Below are 19,421 nucleotides of genomic sequence, written 5' to 3' on the forward strand. Positions count from 1 at the left end.
AATGAGTAAAGAAAATCATCAGAAATGTAAAGAAAAGCCTCCAACACGTGTAAGTACAAAGTACCTCCACAAAGTATCAAATCAAATCTATCAGTATTTTATTTATTCCACTTTTCACTTTTTTGCACCCTACTGCCATTTTAACTGTTCCATCCTTCTAATTTTAACACCTAAGAGTTACAGCTGTGTCCTACTAACGTGTTTTTCCCAAAGACGAAACTGACATTGTGTTTCCCTTCAAAATGGCTCTAACATTCACACCAACTACCAAATTACACTTTGGCTGCTTTGAGGATTTCTTTCTCATATGCATCTAAAAGGGCTAAAGGAGATATTTCTGAGGAGGGCCAGTATAAGGAATGGGAAAGTCAAAGGAAAATAAGTTGAAAAAAAAATGATTACCTGCCTTCAAAAATGATTACCTGCCTGACTGCATTATGCCAGCTGTAAAGTTTGGTGGATAATGCTAAGGGGTTGTTTTTCAGAGGTTGGTCTAGGCCCCTTAGTTCCAGTGAAGGGAAATCTTAATGCTTCAGTAGACAATCTGGACAATTCTATGCTTCCAACTTTGTGGGAACAGTTTGGGGACGGACATTTACAGTTCAAGCATGACTGAGCCCCACTGCACAGAGCAAGTTAGTAAAGGCATTACTGGGTGAGTTTGGTGTGAAAGAACTTGACTGGCCTACACAGAGCCCTGACTTCAACTACATCAAAAACCTGTGGGAAAAACTAGATTGGAGACTGCAAGCCAGGCCTTTTGTCCAACATCAGTGTTTGACCTCTTAAATGCTCTTCTGGATAAATGGGCAAGAATTCTCACAGACACACTCCAAAATATTGTAGAAAGCTTCCTAGAAGCTGTTATAGCTGCAAAGAGGGGACCAAATCCACATTAATGCCGATGCATTTAGAATGGGATGGATTCAGAAAAGCTCCTGTAGCTGTAATATGTAGGTGTCCAAATACTTTTGTCCATATAGTTTATCTTTACTATTATTCTAAAATGTGGAAAGCAGAAAAATTAAGGAAAACTTTCTGTGTAAATGTGTCCAAACCTTTGTCCGGTACTGTATATCTATATTGTTTGTTAATTGTCTTGCAAACAACAGACTAAAAGCATTCATATATAAGCAGTTTCACTTAACCTAATGTGTATGAAAACCCTGTAAAGGAACACAGCTGTCTTTGACATGTGGAATTGAAAATTACTAGCTGAGAAAATGTGTGCCGTCTTGTCCAGATAAAAATCTTAGTATCTGATTAAAATTTTGAATTGCAGAGTTCTGGTTCATAAGTGCACAACTTTACTGTGCTCCTAGGTTTTGATGAGAACCTGGCTGTTCAGGGGGAACTGATCTTACAGGACACGTTCCAAGTGTGGGATCCCAAATCCCTGATCCGGAAAGGCCGAGACCGCCACCTCTTTCTCTTCGAGATTTCCCTCGTCTTCAGCAAAGAGATGAAGGACTCGTCTGGTCGCACAAAATACGTCTATAAGAGCAAACTACTGGTATGACAAACAAGTGGTTCTCTATTATTTGTTGGTGAACGCCTAGAAGTCTCAGTTATCACCAGTCATAACCAAAGCCTAGTATAATTATTTGTTATGTTTATTATAAATGTATCATTAAAATGAGCAGAGAAAGTTCTATGGAAAAGTTGGAGTGTAAACCTTCAATGCTATATTTGTTCTGTAAACAGAAAAAGAGATATTTTGTTGTGATTTGAATTTGATGAAAAGTTGTTGTGAATATAGTGTTGTTATATGGCAAGAAATCATTGTTTACATTTTGCTGTGTTTTTATAATTTTTGTGACATTGAAAAACAGGAAAGGTCAGACATAGATTTGAAGCTGTCAATGCACAATGTAAATTGAATGCATGAGTGGAATTCCTTGCATAACAAATGCCTACATATATTGCTTGTATGTATGTATATGGTGTTATCTATTAATGAAAGTTAATTCAAATCAAACCAAATCAACTGGAATTGCATTGAATTTGTGTGCTGGTCCACTGCAGAGTCCAGAGGGGCTCACTGAATCTGTAGTAACATTAGAGCAGACTAGTCTGCAGGGAAGCTTTTACTAATATTATACTAATGATGTAATTGTTAAGGGCGGTACCATTTATTTAAATTCCAAATATATTCCTAGTTTTAACCATATCCTTCACAATTTAACACTGTCTTTGGTGTTAATTCTGTAATTTACAGACTTCAGAGTTGGGAGTGACGGAACACATTGAGGGAGATCCCTGCAAATTTGCCCTGTGGGCTGGACGCACCCCCACATCTGACAGCAAAACCATCCTTAAAGTAAGACTTGTGCTTGCTCGTTATTGAACATGTACATATGCCATGTATTCTTATGAAATCACCTCAAACATGTCTATACATATTTGTAACAAGCACCAAACAAATAAAAATATTAATTAATAAAAATATGTCATTTACAAGATCAACTGGAGCTCCGTATGGTATTGCAAATAAACTTTGGAGTTTTGCTATTTTAACCTATTTTACCATAATTCTCACTATGTCAATATTTGTTTATGTCAAATATTTGCATATTTGTTTCTCATTACCAATATTTATTGTGATTTTTTTTATGAGTTTGTGTTAGCTTTAACCATTGAATCTCTTTACTTTAGTGTCTTTCTTGTAAACTCGGTTTAACATAATTAGTGTAACAGCAGTATGTAGTATAAAGAAATGGTTAAAAATGTTCTATCTATAGATAGAAAATGTAGTAATTTAAATTAGAAATGTTACTAAAAATCCATTTAAAATCAGTTTTAATAAAAAAAAAACATTTTTATCATTTTTAAAAAAGTTGGGTCCCATGTTTATAAGAATAACCCAAATAAACCAAAAAGCAAATGTTTTTTTGTATCAATGAGCGTGATTTCTTTCGTTTTTGATAATAAAGCATTTCAGAGATTAACCAGGTTTATTTTGTGGATCAAAAAAATAATAAAGTATACATTACAAAGTTGAACTGTACATGAATTTAAAAAGCCCTTGGAAGGTATGTCTGCTGTATACATTTTTATGATGAATAAACTGGAATGCCTGGAAAAACTCTGGAAAGAGCGTGTGCAGTATGTACACATGTAATGTAGTTTTTTCTCAAAATAAACTTGGAGATGTACCTGTATTTATGTGTCACTGATCACAAGCTGTGTTCTGCACTGCTCACATACGTGCTCATTTTTCTGCATTCTGCAGGCATCCAGTATGGAAGTGAAGCAGGAGTGGATCCGGAAAATTCGGGAGGTAATCCAGGAGAGGACAGTGCACCTGAAGGGGGCACTAAAAGAGCCAATTCACTTGCCCAAAACCCCAGCCAGGCAGCGCAGCATCAGCAAGAGGTGCACTACACTATCCTTATCTGTGGCCAGATCTTAATTACATAACATCCCCTACCTTCTTTATACCACTGTCTATTTCTTTCCCTCGCTGTTATCTTTCTCACTGTGATGCTTTCCTTTCATACATTACATACCTTTCATAACCTGTTCTAAAGGCTGGAATCGATGTTTTCAATATATTAAAATCAATTGTTACATATAAATATGTAAAAGAATTCTAATATGCTTGCTCTGTAATAATACATCATTACATACTTGTTCATTCAATCCTGAAAAATCCTGAAAATATTCAGTTTTATACTAATCCATAATAATTACATCTCAATTGAAAATGTTTTTTATTGTGTATAATAATATAATAATACGGCTAATGATATATAATACTATATGAAACTAACTTTTCCTTTCATTTTTTTAAATGAGAGTTTGATGTAAAGTTTCAGGACATACCATCGACTGTCGATACAGTCCACCTGTGGGAACTAAGCTGCAAAAACAACCCACATTGAATTTACTGTGTTTGTGATGTCACAAACACCAATATATTTACATATATCTGCTTATTCAGCCTGCAACAGTTTAGTTATGCCCAATCACCCTGAAGTTATAAGGAGTGTTTTCAGTTTATAAATAAGGTACAAAACAGGGCAGCCAATCCAAATAGAGCGTATTTACATGTTTTTCTTAAAGGCACAGTAACGAAAACTGGCTGTTTAATTGTAAGGGGTAAAGAAATGTTGGAGAATTGTCATGTTAAAATGATTTATGAATGTTTTTGGGGCATAAAACCACAAATTATCTGTCCTTGTTCAGGGACACCACTGAAGATGCAGACAGTCAGGGTGATGCCAGCAGCCAGCCGGACACAATCTCCATTGCATCACGAACATCCCAAAACACAGTGGACAGCGACAAGGTAGGAGCATGGCCTTCACCACACTGCGCATCCCATCAGCCATCTTCACTGTGGCACACACTCCCCTCCTCTCTTCTGAAAATCAGTGTTGAAACTTACTGGTCAGGTTAATCAAAATTTTCTTATTTTACTTCTTATTCACATCTGAGAATAATACTGAAGACATTAAAACTACAAAATAACAAATATAGAATTGTACAGTGACCAGAAGCATTAAATAACTCATGCTATCTTCTGTTTGAGATTTTTAAAAATGTATAAACCTTAAAAATGTAAAAGCACATACCTAAGTTTAAACTTTAGTATTACATTTTAAGCATTTAAGGGTAAGACTTAAGATCAAAACTGGCTTGACAAAAGGTTTAGCACTGGAGCCTCAAGGCTAACATTGCAACACTAGAAGTCAGTAGTCACCCAAATCTTTCCAGCGAATTCATCCCCTAAACTTTTCTCAACGTGCTCTAACTTCATTCAGGTCTTCAGTAAGGCTGTGCAGACTTGTCAGTATTATTTAGGACACAGTAAACGTTACAGTGAACTAAAACGCTGAGGCAGCCGTTTTAGACAACAGTTGTTGAATTCTGAATCCTGACTCCCCTTTGCGTGTACAGCGTCATGCAAGCATATGGACACTACAGATTATGTTCTGTTGTGTCTGTTTTCTGTTGAGTTTTCAAACTGAAAATATAAACATTTCTAAACAGAAACAACAGAAAACAAGAACATAATCTACTGCAAGGGAGTCGGAATCTGCAGGGGAGTTTGAATAGGGGTCAGCACTGGTTCTCTAAAGTAGCTTCCACCAGCGTTTTATAGCTCACAGTAAGTTATTGTACTCTAGACCACACTGACAAGTCTGCACAACCTTAATGAAGAACCTCTTGGGATGTATTTACAGAAAATATTTGGGTGACTATTGACATCCTAGTATTTGTTTGCAAAAGCTCTGTAGCTACTGCACTCAACCAAAGACACAAACTTTAGGCACCAAACATGTCTTGGGTGACTGACAGCATCTGAGGTAGGTGGAAAGTTGTATAAATTGAAATTTTCACCAAGCCATTCTTTTACGTTTATGAGAAATATAAATTCAATGAGGTATGTCCAATCTTCTCACTGGTACTGTGTATTCTGTGAAGTATAATTTTGTAAATTTGTGAATTAGAACTTCATAACTCAGTAATTCTTTAAAGAGCCTGAAGAGAGTATAAAAGACCTACTTGAGTGCACTTGTCATCAGTGCTGTGCGTAGGAGAGGAGAGGAAGTGTCTGGGTGTGTGTGTGTGTGTGTGTGTGTGTCCGTTCAGGGATGTCTTCCCTCTGTGGAAATTCTGACCTGTTGTCCTGTCATGACAGAGTGCGACAGAGTGCGTTTGGGAACGTGTGTGAATGTGGGTGGGTGGGTGTGTGGGTGGGTATGTGGGTGGGTATGTGGGTGGGTGGGTGTGTGTAACTGGTTCAGCAGTGCGCACAATGTTAGGGTGTGCCTATATTCCAAACTTTAGACATAAACTGAGAAGTTCTCACATTCAAAGCTTTCAGACTTTAGTTCTGCCTACAAAAACACAGCATTTAAAACAGTAAGCTTCTTCTTTTCTCCTACTGGCCACACGCTTCTTAAAATAGAGCACATTTAATATGTCCCGAGTCAAAATGCCAGCCTGAGCATATTCCTTTCATGTTTTGTTTCAGCCAATATATATTTAGTGGTTGGTGTAATTGTCAGATTGGCATGCAGCATTGTAGGGGTTTGTGTTTGTCCCCAGCTCTGTATAAAGAGTGACACTGTTTTTGTGGACTGTATGAATCACTGTTTCACCTTCCTCTTTCTTCACGTCTTTTTATTGTCTGGTTTCGTTCTGTTGTTTGTTGCCCCATTCCACTCCATGCCATGCCACTGAGACAGAAACTCAGCAGGTGCTGGTCTCAGGTCAGTTACTTTTGTGAAACAGCTGACCAGAGGTCATTTTCTGTCTGTGAGATTCCACTATGTAATTTACAGAATCTCCACTGCATATTCCAATTCATTTTCTCTCTGTCTTCCAACTCAACTCAAAGAAGTTTTACTTTATTAAGTTATGGTGTTGCCAATGCATTCAGAAGTGTTTATGATAGATCAGCCTGTTAGCAGTAAACACCCACACCCACACCCACACACACACACACACACACACACACACATACACACACACACACTGTATACAGTAGATACAGTTTTTTTTTTTACCTTATTCCATATCCCATGCATACTAAGGCTTATTATTCAGTAACTACAGGGACTTCAGTGCAAACTAATGGAGTTTTTCTTAGGTTATAAGAAAATATATACATATAAGAATGTAATAACATTTTGTGCCCATCAACAGGCCAAGGGATTAAACTTAACTATACAATTTAACTATAGTACTGTCCAGAAATGAGAGACCACTCTTCTTTTGTTTAATTTCCACTGAAAACATCCATTAGGTTGACATTATTCATTTTTCAGAAAAATAGAAGATTAGATGTAAGATACAAGATTAGATATGTTATAAACCATTTGCATTTCCAAAAGGAGAATTGGAGTGGGGAAATGAAACCCTTAACAACCGTGAAAGACCGTTTTTCTGTCCATCCTTCAACTTTGAGAAGACAACTCAGGTCAACAACAAACAACAAACAAAGAAGCTGCTGGTGTTCTCAGAACAATGGACTGACCACCCCAGAGTCCAGACATCAACATAGTTCATTGTGTTTGGGATTATGTGGATCTTGTAAAGCAGAACATGCAGCCAGAATTTAAGGCTGAACTTTGCATATGTGGAAAAAGAACCTTGCAGATTTCTTTTTAAAAACTGGAAGCAGGCCTCCTGAAAAGAATGGATGCTGTGATAAAAGTAGAGGGTGGACATTACATACTGAGAAATTTGATATTCTATTTAGTTGCTGAGGCTTATGTGTAATTTTCTGTTAAATGTGTTTTTGTCTTTGTTTTCTGGTACTGAAAAATAAGCAACTTATAAATAAATTGAATAAATGAAGGGTGATTTCTGACTTCTACATAGTACTGTATTTACATTCTAAACCACCACCCCTCTCTCTCTCTCTCTCTCTCTCTCTCTCTCTCTCTCTATGTCATGCTCCGTAACTGTCTCTATGGAGTTATTGTAACACTCAGTGTCTACTTGAACACAGATGTCATTGTGGGTTTTGGTTTTGGCGCATGTATGTAGCGTGTGTGGGTGGCTGTGTGAGCTCTATAGCACTGTAAAAAAAAAAAACCCAATATGACTTTTTTCCTGGGCATTTGGATACTGGATATAGTGTGTGTGTGTGTGTGTGTGTGTGTGACAGAGAGAGAGAGAGAGAGAGAGAGAGAGAGAGAGATTTTGGTTTTAAGTGCCAGTCCATTCTGTGGTTGCCACAGTGGTCAAATGGTCAAATGGTCAAATAGTCACAAATGGTCAAGCGAGTGACTGAATCAGCTCAACCTCATGATTCTTAAATGTTCCCTTGGTCAGAAGTTCAGCTGTATTTTTTTCTTGTTGTGCAGTAATTAAATACTCATATTATGTGTATTTATACTTAACTTCTTGAACTGCCCAATAAAAACCTTTACTGTCACTTGAGCTGCATGCTAATTGACAACCTGACTCGGACAACTCAAATCTGACTAACCGTTAATTGACTCTCAACTGGAATTGGATTCAACACTGACGACTGGCGATTTTTTTATAGCTAGAAAAAAGTATGACCAAAACCTTTTCTTTCTGACCTAATAGGTCAATTTTTGCCCGTCAGTTTTGTGACTGTCATTCATGCTCATTTACTCTGATGCCATTAGCTGAGTTTCCATTCAAACCAACATTTCACAATGTAGGCTACTGAAGGGATTTATTGACAAAAGATATCTTTGAGTTATCATTAATAAAATGTTTGCAGCAATTATTAAATTAGAAACTATTAAAATAGAGAATAGAGTCATTTTAACTAAGCCAGATAGGCCCAGGCAGTCTTAGGTAGGAAAACAGGCCTAATGCTTTTAGGCAAGAAGTGTCCGTGCCAGGCACTGTTTGAAGGCCTTGAGAGATGAGCAGATACGAGCTGTAAGAAATACAGCCTTTTTATTAAAAGCAAGCTAGCTTTTAGTGAGGAGATAGATAAGCAGCGAGCAGGAACGGGTCGTAACTCTTAAATAATTAAAAAACACTGTAATGGAGAAGTCGTAAATATGCTTTTTAATCTTTTTGACTGTATTATCTTTTTTGTATTTTGCAAGAATCCTTTGATTTTAATTATCCTTTTTGCATTAGAACAAAATAAATTAGCACTAAAACTTAATTTAGAATTAATTGACAGATAACAACACACGCTTCATCCGCATCGTCCGGGACTTGGGGTAGGAGGGCGAGACGCTCTGAGTCCCGACACTACTATGATTAGGGCTGCATCGAAACGAGCAAGGTAGAGAGATTTAACTCAGTTTTTGTTTTAAGTAGAATTATCTTTGTAGCCATTTGCTATTTTATTCATAGCCATGTTGTTTGCAGCTTAGAGACACCGGGCAGGACGAGTAATGGCCCACTTAATGAGGGCTGAAGTCTCTGTGCTATCCTGACAGCATACACCTTGCTTCTGGGAACAAAAACACCCCAGACAGTTCTGGGAGCACACTGTGCAGAGACAAAACTAGCTTTGGATTTGGCGTTTCACAAAGTCAAAAGCAACCTTCGAAAAGCTATATGCCATGATCGGACCATCTGTAGAAATGGAGTCATGTGACTTACAGATTGATAAGTCATTTATTCTTAAAACCCTTGACCATTGACCTTTTTTTGCTTTGTGATATTCTAACTTTTCCACTTTGTCCTAGCATAAAACTCTTTCTGCAATACTTATGTATTTTTCGAATTTTGGTGTTTTTTTCTGTTCAGGTTTTTTTGCACATTTTTAAAATTTGCAAACCACTGGTGGATGGAAAACCTTATGTTGTCTCTCAGAGCACAGCTTTGATAATTGTTGTATGGATTTAAATAAAAAATGTTTTAGTGTAAACTTTGGTTGGAAAAGTATTTAATTAAATAGACAAAATCATTCAATTGACCTGGACTTGACCCAGAGTCACACATCAGAGACTCAAGATTTGACCCGGACTTGCCCCTCAGAGACTCGAGACTAGACTTGGACTTGTCAGAGATTCGAGACGTAACACGGGCTTGCACATCAGAGATTTGACATTAGACTCAACCACATGCATCAGAGGTTCAAGATTTGACTCAGAGACCTGAGACTTGACTTGGGCTCACTTGTCGGAGATTTAGGCTCAGGCTCGCACGTCAGAGATGTGAGACTTGACTCAGGTTCACATGTCAGATTCATGATTTTTCTCTGACTCGTGTGTCAGAGGCACAACATTAGTCTTGGACTCGCACATCAGAGATTCAAGACCTGACCTGGACTTGTGCCTCAGAGACTTGAGACTTGAGGGTTTGCATGTCAGAGACTCAGAATTTGACTCAGGCTTTCACATCAGACACTCAAGATTTGTCTCAATCTCACACCTCAAAGACTCGAGACCTAACTTGGAATCAGACTCGCATAAAGTGACTTGTAAACCTGCTCACAGTAATAAATTATCAATCGCTTTAATGATGAAAATTTAAATAAGCTTCACAATAAAGAAAGTGGGTTTAAAGCAGAGTAATGTATGTTCCTGAAATTACAAACCAGAAGGACAGTGAAATACATTTAATATAGAATCAGAGCAGTGATGGAAGCGAGAGAGAGCACCAGATACTTTCAGAAACATGATTTTAATATTTAGGTCTTTTCTAATATGTCCTGTACTGATGATCATGAAAAAATATGTGGTCATTTTGAAACTAGTCTTTTGACCTCATGGTTCCTGCCGCAAAGATACTGACAGATACTGAAACAAGCAGATGAGGAAGTTTTGAATTTGTCTCTAGGAATCCAATTGTACACATTGTATGTTATTTTCTAGGCATCACAATTTTTAGAAAATACTTTTTGTTGAATATTTTCTAAATCCAACACATGTCTACTCTCATTGCTGTTACTAGCCATTAGGATGCAGAGGTCTGGACCTCGTAGTTTCAGTTTTTTGTTGGTTTTTTTTCCACTTTTCTCTCTATACTCTAGTAAACTGTCACTGGGGCGGTACCATTCTTGTCAGTGTAGTGGTTCCCTCAATGGTACATCTCAGTACCTTTAGTCAGGGAACATAACTGAACCATAATCCACTGAAATTATATTTCCTAAGATGTGACTCCACACACCCTGTCTTGTCTCCAGGCTTTTTATTTTATCGCCTTCTTTTAAAACATTAAGTTATAAAAAGCTAGAAATATGTCATTTTTACCTGGGAAAAGGCTTATTTAAGGTGCACAATTGGACCTTAAAACCACTGCTGTACCTTGATGCTACATTTACTTTTTTGGTACCTTGATAAACAAAAAAATGTACCTGCACAGCACCTTTATTTCTAACAGTGTAGATGTTCAGGTATACAGCTAAGAGTTTATGAGTGCTATTAACACGTTAAGATTGTAAAATACAAATCCTGTGTTTCATTTTTTTGTTTAGGCGGCTCACAATGTTGCTGGCTAAATGAGCATGCTTTAGTTTAGTTCTAATAGCTGCTTAGTTTAGGCTGCAAGCTGCATGGTTTAAGTTCTCATTAGATGAGAAATTAAAGCTGTAGTTTTTACCTACTCATAACAAACTATAGCCAGCATGAGAAAGTTCACTGTTAACCAACAGATTGATGGTATAGCCTCATGGAGTTAACATTATTAAGAAATCAGCAGGTACATTAGGCTGTATTTTGTCTCATTAGCTGTATGAGTATCTGCCTTTCCCATTGTCTGGGGTTTGGCACAGACAGCCTTTTATAACGTATGCGTAACGCACACTTTTATGGTAATCAGTGAGGACACAGATGCAAAGGAGAACGAGGTAAATGAAATAAAATAAATTTGAGTGAACTATCACTTTGTTTATTGTAGCTTTTAACACATAAATTCAGCTAATTCTTCAAAATACACATAAATATTTGATTAATTAAATAAACTTAAATAGGATAACTGGAGTCAAAGGAACAGTTAGAACAGTTCATGGAAAAATAGAGGGAACAAAATGAAAGGAAAAGCTGCATAACCGTTATGGATGAGTAAAAAGGAGCAATTTGGTTTGATTTGATTAAAAAATCAGAATTTGATTTGGTTAAAAAAAGAAGAAAAGGAGAAACAGTTGGTGTCATATTTGTTAATTAGTTTATTTGCTGTGAGGTGAAGGTCACATTTCTGCAAAACTGACCTCATTAAAATTCTGATCCTAGTTATGTCCCTGTCTGAGCTGTATGTTTTCTAATTCAAAATCTTCCTATGGATACCAGTTTTATCACGTTTAATTGGGCAAACATGAATTTCTCATAGTTTTATGGTTGTCAGTGTGTATATGTTGCTGTCTGATGTGTTACGTTGGGTAGGCTGGGTGAATGTACATACTCTGATTACCTAATCATACTATACACACCCCCACATATGTTGACTTCAGTTTTTCCTCATGCGTTTGAGTAACATCTCCAATCCCCAGTCACAGGACTCAACTCAGTCTCTCCCCCTCTCTCTGAGTTGGGCAGGGCTGCAGTCAGCCTTTAGACCTCAGAACAGGCTGTCTTCAGTTGTGGAAATTTTATCCAGCACTCCACTGGCCTGGTAGCATGTAGCTACCCACTAACCCCAGCTTTGAGTTAGAGGTGGGGCTAGGCTTTTTACCCAACAGTCAGCCAATCATAAAGGGAATATTTTTGCCTGTCTCAGGCTGGTTGGTTGGATCGGAGTTATTAGCTGTATCATGCCCAAGTGGATGAACTTCAGACAGTCTAAGGGAACCAGACCTGTAAGTAAAGCAGACTTTTCTGGTTACTATTTATTGTGTACTTAGACATTTTTACAGAATTGGTTTGAGTGGCCAGTGGATGAATTCAGAATATGAGTTTATTATTATTTTGGATTTGTTCTGTCTTAGACGGTTATAGATTCATCAGTTTTGCACTGGATGTCAAGTGGTGTTAAACGGGATGCAAATATGTTTACAGCTTTCTTCCTTTAAAATGTAAGAGGCAGTTGTAGAAATAACAGGTCTCTTCACTGGAAGGTCGGGTCACAGAATGGTGACACTAGTGTGCAGCTCAGGACAGAATTCAATGTTAAAATGTCTGACTTTTTAAAATATGTAAGTTGTATATTTAACATTCAGGAATTGTACTTAGTGTTAAACGAATTGGAACAGTGGACTTTGTAGTAGGGGAGATTTGAAAAGAGCAGTGTGCCTTCTGTGTGTTTTTTGGGAGGAGTACTTATTTCCATCTCTCTTCGCTCTGTCTGTGTGGGTGTGTACACATGTGTGTGTGTGTGTGTGTATGTGTGTATGTGTGTGTGTGTGTATGTGTGTGTGTGTGTGTGTGTGTGTGTGTGTGTATGTGCATTCATTTTTTTCACTAAAGGCACTACAACCTTACAGCCCACAACATTTCCTTCTCACTCATTCCGTCATTCATACATAAGCACATATACAGTCATAATACATGCTGTGCTTAAATCATATTATTCTCTCTTATACAGCACTATATACACTTTATTATACAGTCTACATGTCCAATACCATTAAAATATGATGTGTAAACAAGAGATGTGAATTCGAGTGACTTGGACTCACACCCAACACTTGAGACTGGAACTGACACAGGCATGCACTCAGAAACTTGAGACTCGATTCAGACTCGCACTCAGAAACTCGAGACTCGCTGTGACTCGCACTCAGAAACTCGAGACTCGATTCAGATTCGCGCTCAGAAACTCGAGACTTGATTCAGACTCGCACTCAGAAACTCAAGACTCAATTCAGACTCGCACTTAGAAGCTTGAGACTCGATTTGGACTCGCACTCAGAAACACGAGACTCGATTCGGACTCGCACTCAGAAGCTTGAGACTCACTTTGGGCTCGCACTCAGAAACACGAGACTCGATTCGGATTCACACTCAGAAGCTTGAGACTCGATTCGGACTCACACTCAGAAACTTGAGACCCGAGTCAGACTCGCACTCAGAAGCTTGAGACTTGATTCAGACTCGCACTCAGAAGCTTGAGACTTGATTCAGACTCGCACTCAGAAGCTTGAGACTTGATTCAGACTCATGCTCAGAAGCTTGAGACTCGATTCAGACTCACACTCAGAATCTTGAGGCTCGATTCAGACTCTCACTCAGAAGCTTGAGACTCGATTCAGACTCTCACTCAGAAGCTTGAGACTCGATTCAGACTCGCACTCAGAAGCTTGAGACTCGATTCACAGAAACTCTATACTCAACCCAGACACACACTTGGAAACTCAAGGCTCCCCTCGGACTTGCACTCAGAAACTCACACTCAGGAATTTGAGACTCGACTAGGACTCTAGGAATCTAGAACCTCAAGATTTGCATCGGACTGGCTCTCAGAAAGCCAAGACTCGGCTAAATGGTACATATGTTTTTAGCAAAATTAGATATGTAGCTGACTGTGCCCAAAACACAATAGACATGAGATAAACCATTATATGCCACTATAAAAGTGACAACCTACTAATAGATGGATTTTGACTACTTTTTAAAATAAATATTTTGCTTGATTTATACAATATTTAATAGTACTGGACGTGCACACCATACTGAGGCTTACATGTCTTTTAACAGTCAGGATTTCCTTTAAAGACTGTCACCAATCCGGTCTGAGTGTATGCATGTGTACATGTGTGTGTGTGTGTGTGTGTTTGTGTGTGTGTGCGCGTAGTATATGTGAAATGTGTGTAACTCTGTGCCTTATGTCATATCTTGGGACATGCTTACACTGCATGGCTCTGTGTGTAGGAGTGTGTGCTTGTGTTTGGAGTCACACTAGGCATGAGCTCACTCTTGGAGTGTGTTCTCTCTCTCTAGCTCAGGAGGGAGTGGCTGTCTGAACTCTATTCACTGTGTTTGGCCAGCCAGATTTATTTGTAAAGGCCAAACCTTTCGATCTGATACAATCACTTTATACAAATAAAGCGTTACACAATACACTGCAGAGCGGCAAAGGCTAATGTGTGTAATTGATTTTAAAGGGGATTTCCACCAGTTTCTGAATGATAGAGTGGCTGACACAAAGTCGCTTAGAGTAGTTTTATAAGCACTGTAGAGAAACTTACTGACTTGGATTTCTTTACAGTGGTAGTGACAGGAACTAATGTTCCTAATGTATCCAAACCAAATATAGCCATTTTGTTTATGATCCAAAACAACAAATGAACCTACATGTGTCTTCTGAGATTTTAAATGCAGTGTTCATGTTAGTAAAATACTAATAAATCCAAAAAACAAAGTATTTCAAAGTATTTTTATATTACAACATGCCTCATTACCTCTACTCAACTGCTTTTAAAAAATAGGCCAGAGCTTTATCTGTTTATAGATGTCTCAGGCATCAGCCAGTATATTGATAATTATGTGCAATAACTTTATATGAGGTAAGTTTTAAAGGTATTAAACTTTGTCTAGTTCATGCCAATGTTCTGGAAACAGTTCTGGAAACAATTCTGGAAAAGTTTCTCTAGAATGGCGCCTTTCAAACCAACGCATGCTGAATGTGTTTGTAGGACTCTTTTATTGACTCTTTATTTTGTCAATGTAATGCATTGTTTTTAATTAATCCCAGAAATTATGTCAGCAGCACACTTTACAAAGGCATGTTAAAACAATAAAGTAAGTAGAACAAAGTGTAGGTAAAAATAAGTAGAAATCTTTGAATAGAATTAAAATAAATAAAAACAATGCACATAGAAATTGCTAAGTGTTCATGTTGTTGTATTTTGTGATATCATAATCTATACTATGATTATGATATTAAGCAGTATTGGCCCTGTGGCAGGTTGTAGTTAGAACGGAGAGAAGCAGTTTTGCTTTGTGATTTTTTTTCTCTTTGTGCTTTTGCAAATGCTCTCCATGTGGAAGGCTTTTTGTTCCATATGGCGGGAATTCCTGGCCAGCTGTGGTGGATCAGGACGGAAAGCACGGCTCGCTCCCCTGAGCAGGGCGTTCCTCTCCTCATCCTCATCCCTTGTTACTCTCCCTCCTCTGCCACTCTCACTCGTTCTTCTGGGATTCCGACTCAGTAAATCAGAAAGTCTTGTTCGCTCCAGAGCAGCATTCAGCACAGAGTTAATTGGTAGCTGCAGACATTGAGCAAATGCACTCACACACGTACACACACACAAGCTAACACCAGAATAAGAGGACACACCTACACACTGTATGCCGTGTGATGCCTGAATGCATAAAGATATCTAAGGAGGGCAATGATGCCTTGAAAATATAGTATCGGTTAGTAGCAGTTCTAGTCATAGAGTGTTTTTCTTTTGTTATTACTTGTTTTCACTGCTTAGAATAACAATAAAGACGTCAGAAATGAGTGAAATGACTACAATCGAAATTGTTGGCCTGCTGCCAGATAAGGCTATTTAGACCTCGCTTTATAATACAGCTGATTGGCTCAAACACATTACAAGGGACAGATGCCACAAATGAACTTTAAACAAGATGCACACAGAAATTAAAGAGCTATAATGAACGAAGTTCAACATTTTCCATTTTCAAAAAAAGGCTCTATATGAAAAATGAATGTCTTCATTCATACATAGATCAACTTACTTATATTGTGGAGCAGGGGTTAAAGGTCAGCTTTGGGGAGGGGTACAGCAGAAGAATAAGCACAGCTGTATAAACCAACCTCTTCCTCTTTCACTTGTTCATTGATTCCATCCCTCTTTCAAAGAGAAAGACAGAAGAACAAGTCTGATCTTCCCAGCCACATATCTGGTCTGTGGGTCGAGTGAGCCTACATGTGTCTTCTGAGATTTTAAATGCAGTGTTCATGTTAGTAAAATACTAATAAATCCAAAAAACAAAGTATTTCAAAGTATTTTTATATTACAACATGCCTCATTTATCTCTACTCAACTGCTTTTGAAAAATAGGCCAGAGCTTTATCTGTTTATAGATGTCTCAGGCATCAGGCAGTATATTGATAATTATGTGCAATAACTTTATATGAGGTAACTTTTAAAGGTATTACACTTTGTCTAGTTCATGTCATCACCAATGTTCTGGAAACAGTTCTGGAAACAATTCTGGAAGTTTCTCTAGAATGGCGCCTTTCAAACCAACGCATGCTGAATGTGTTTGTAGGACTCTAGAGTTCATTGCACTGAAGTCTCTCCTGCTGAGGGTGTTTTAGTGTGATCACTGTGTGAAGTAGTTAAGGCTCACTCCTCTCCAGCTGGAGTGTGATTATGACCTGATTAAGGCTAGTAATGTATAGAGGAGGGGAGCAACACCACCATCTCACACATCCATGTCCACACACACTCTTCCTCTCTCTGTCTGCCTCCCACTTTTACTCTAACTTGGCTGCTTGACATATTTGATCGTGTATATGCTACTGTGTTAAAGTCAGAGGGCACATTTCATTTATTTATTTATTTTTATATATTTTATTTACTATTACATATTAATTTGATTAATTTATCCATTTATTATTTGATGTCCACTCAAATGTCCCAACAAGTGTAACACTGCTGTTGGAGTAAAACCTCTCCAAAATGGTAACTTTACAGGAGAAATAAAAAGCTTACCTTACCTTACAGTGTAAGTCAATGGAACCAGACATTTCTCCAAGTCATTTTGGGCCATTACTTTTGGTCCATTCATCATGAAATTTACACACAAAATAAAGGCCAACAGGCATTTTCAAATTATGTCAAAAACTGAAAAATATGATGTTTTGTTGCGACAGCAACGATAAGTTATATATAAAAACGGAAAACATATAAGAAGCGCTAATAAGACAGAAGTCATAACTAAGAAATATAATTGTTTTCAATATTTATTGTGACTCTTTAGCCTTACTACAGCTTCCATTCTTTTCCAGAGGCTAACTTTCAGTTTCTCAAAGAAATCTTAGCCGTTGGTTGCAGTTTCTGCTTCTCACGATCCAAGTAATCCCAAACACAATCAGTGTTGCTGAGATCTGGACTATGGGGTGGTCAGTCCATTGTTCGGAGAACACCAGCAACTTTCGTTGTTTGTTTTGCAAGTTTTCTTCCTTTTTAAATCTTTTTTTCCTTTTCTCAGTAAAAGGTTTTTGATAGTTACACATGTCATGGTGGTCTTTGATTTTTATACTGTACTCAATCTCTATCAATCTCTGAATGATTATGTAATCAGCAATGCTTCAGTCTGCGTTCTCTCTCTCAGCCCATCTCTCAATCCCTCCACAACTTCTTTCACTTTAAATTCAAAGTTTATTTATATAGCATTTTTTACAACAGGTGTTGTCACAAAGCGGCTTTACAGAAAAATCTAGGTCAGAGCCCCCATGAAACCAATGGCAACATGGCAAGGAAAAATTCCTGAAGTGCAAGAGTTTCAGTTCAGTTCATGCAGGTGAGGTTTGCACAGTATTGTACAGTAGGAAGCTCCATGGTGGTCAGACTGGTCCAGAAGGCGGGCAAGAAGTGGGCACTCAATCGTGGCAAATAAGGCAACAGCATCAGACCACACAGGATGGGCAGTTATTCAGCTCAGCAAAGAGACACAGAGAGTTAGTTGTGTTAATACAGACTGATTATAGTGTACAGTGTTAACTGTATACTATAATGCAGCAGCAGAGACTCCTGCAGGTTTATCTATTACAGCCTAACTGAAAGGGAGAGCCAGAAGGCAACAGATATGATAGATATCTCTGAGATGTCAGCACCCCTCTGCTCCACCCTCAACAGATTTGAGTGAAAGCATGAAAACACTTTACCCATTTTTTGGCACTCACCTTTTCACTTCTTCTCACTTCTCCTGTCGCTACCAACCTCAAATATTCTTTCATTTACATTTACGGCATTTGGCTGACGCTCTTATCCAGAGCGACTTACAATTTGATCATTTTACACAGGCAGGCCAAGGCGGTGTTAGGAGTCTTGCCCAAGGACTCTTATTGGTATAGTGTAGGGTGTTTGCCCAGGTGGGGATTGAACCCCAATCTACAGTGTAGAAGGCAGAGGTGTTAACCACTACACTAACCAACCACACTTTCACTTTCACTCCATCTTCCTGCTCTATCGTACTTGTTTGATTTATTTGATTATGCATCTCCAAATGATCTTATAATCTTGTGATCAACAATACCTTAATACCTCTCTCTTTCTCTTTCTTGTTCCCTCTCTTTTCTCTTCTACCCTCTCTTTCCCCACCAAACCCACCTCTCCTCTCTCTATTTGTCTCTTTGTCATCCTCCTTTCTCCTCGTGGTGCTGTAGTTGTCTGGTGGCTGTGAACACACGCTGGTCCTACAGGACTTTGTGGCTGGTTGTGCGGCTGAGCTGAGTGTCCAGTCGGGTCAGACGGTGGAGGTGCTGGAGCGTTCTGGCGAACGGTCCGGCTGGTGCCTGGTGCGGACCACCGAGCGCTCTCCGCCTCAGGAGGGCCTGGTGCCGTGCAGCACCCTGTCCGTCTCCCACTCCCGCAGCAGCGTTGACATGGACTGCTTCTTCCCCACCGGCAAAGGTAGGGTCATGTTCAGACAGACACGCTGGCAGCATGAGCAAAGGTCACAGGTACAGCACGCACATTTATACACAATGGACATGCAGAGTGCTAACCCAGTCTAACCATCACATCAGGAGTCACAAGATTCAGATAACATCTCTGAAAGATTTACATTAAATAAATACATTTCAGTTATCAGTGTCTTGGAACCATTTGGGGTAATTGCACCAGTTAGCCATCATGACATCAAACATCATGACTTATGAGCTATGTCTCAATTCAGGGGCTGCATCCTTGAAAGGACGTGATCTACGAAGGGGTGTCCTTTGAAGGCTGTATAGACCCGCAAAGGCTGAACCAAAATGAGATGGTCTGCTCTGCAGATCTCTGTGGATTTCCTGTTTGTGTTGCAGAACCGCTGATCCCGCCCTTGCCGTTACATCACAAAATGCTGCGCCTGTCAAGTTCTTTTAAAGTTCTTTAAAGACAAAGTCAGAAATTTTGATTTTAGTTT

General features: G+C 38.6%; 1 protein-coding gene across 1 annotated transcript in view; it reads left to right on the forward strand.

Annotated features, from left to right (window-relative positions):
* The window catches only part of kalrnb (kalirin RhoGEF kinase b), a 127,387-nt gene that overhangs the window by 71,982 nt on the left and 35,984 nt on the right, over positions 1-19,421 (forward strand). Inside the window, exons 30-34 of the mRNA XM_017702160.2 lie at positions 1,323-1,513; positions 2,219-2,320; positions 3,233-3,375; positions 4,189-4,291; positions 18,679-18,925. Coding sequence (XP_017557649.1) covers positions 1,323-1,513; positions 2,219-2,320; positions 3,233-3,375; positions 4,189-4,291; positions 18,679-18,925 — 786 coding nt within the window. The remainder of the gene's footprint in view (positions 1-1,322; positions 1,514-2,218; positions 2,321-3,232; positions 3,376-4,188; positions 4,292-18,678; positions 18,926-19,421) is intronic.

Source organism: Pygocentrus nattereri, chromosome 30 (assembly GCF_015220715.1).
Source record: "Pygocentrus nattereri isolate fPygNat1 chromosome 30, fPygNat1.pri, whole genome shotgun sequence".
In the NCBI taxonomy this organism is placed as follows: Eukaryota; Metazoa; Chordata; class Actinopteri; order Characiformes; family Serrasalmidae; genus Pygocentrus; species Pygocentrus nattereri.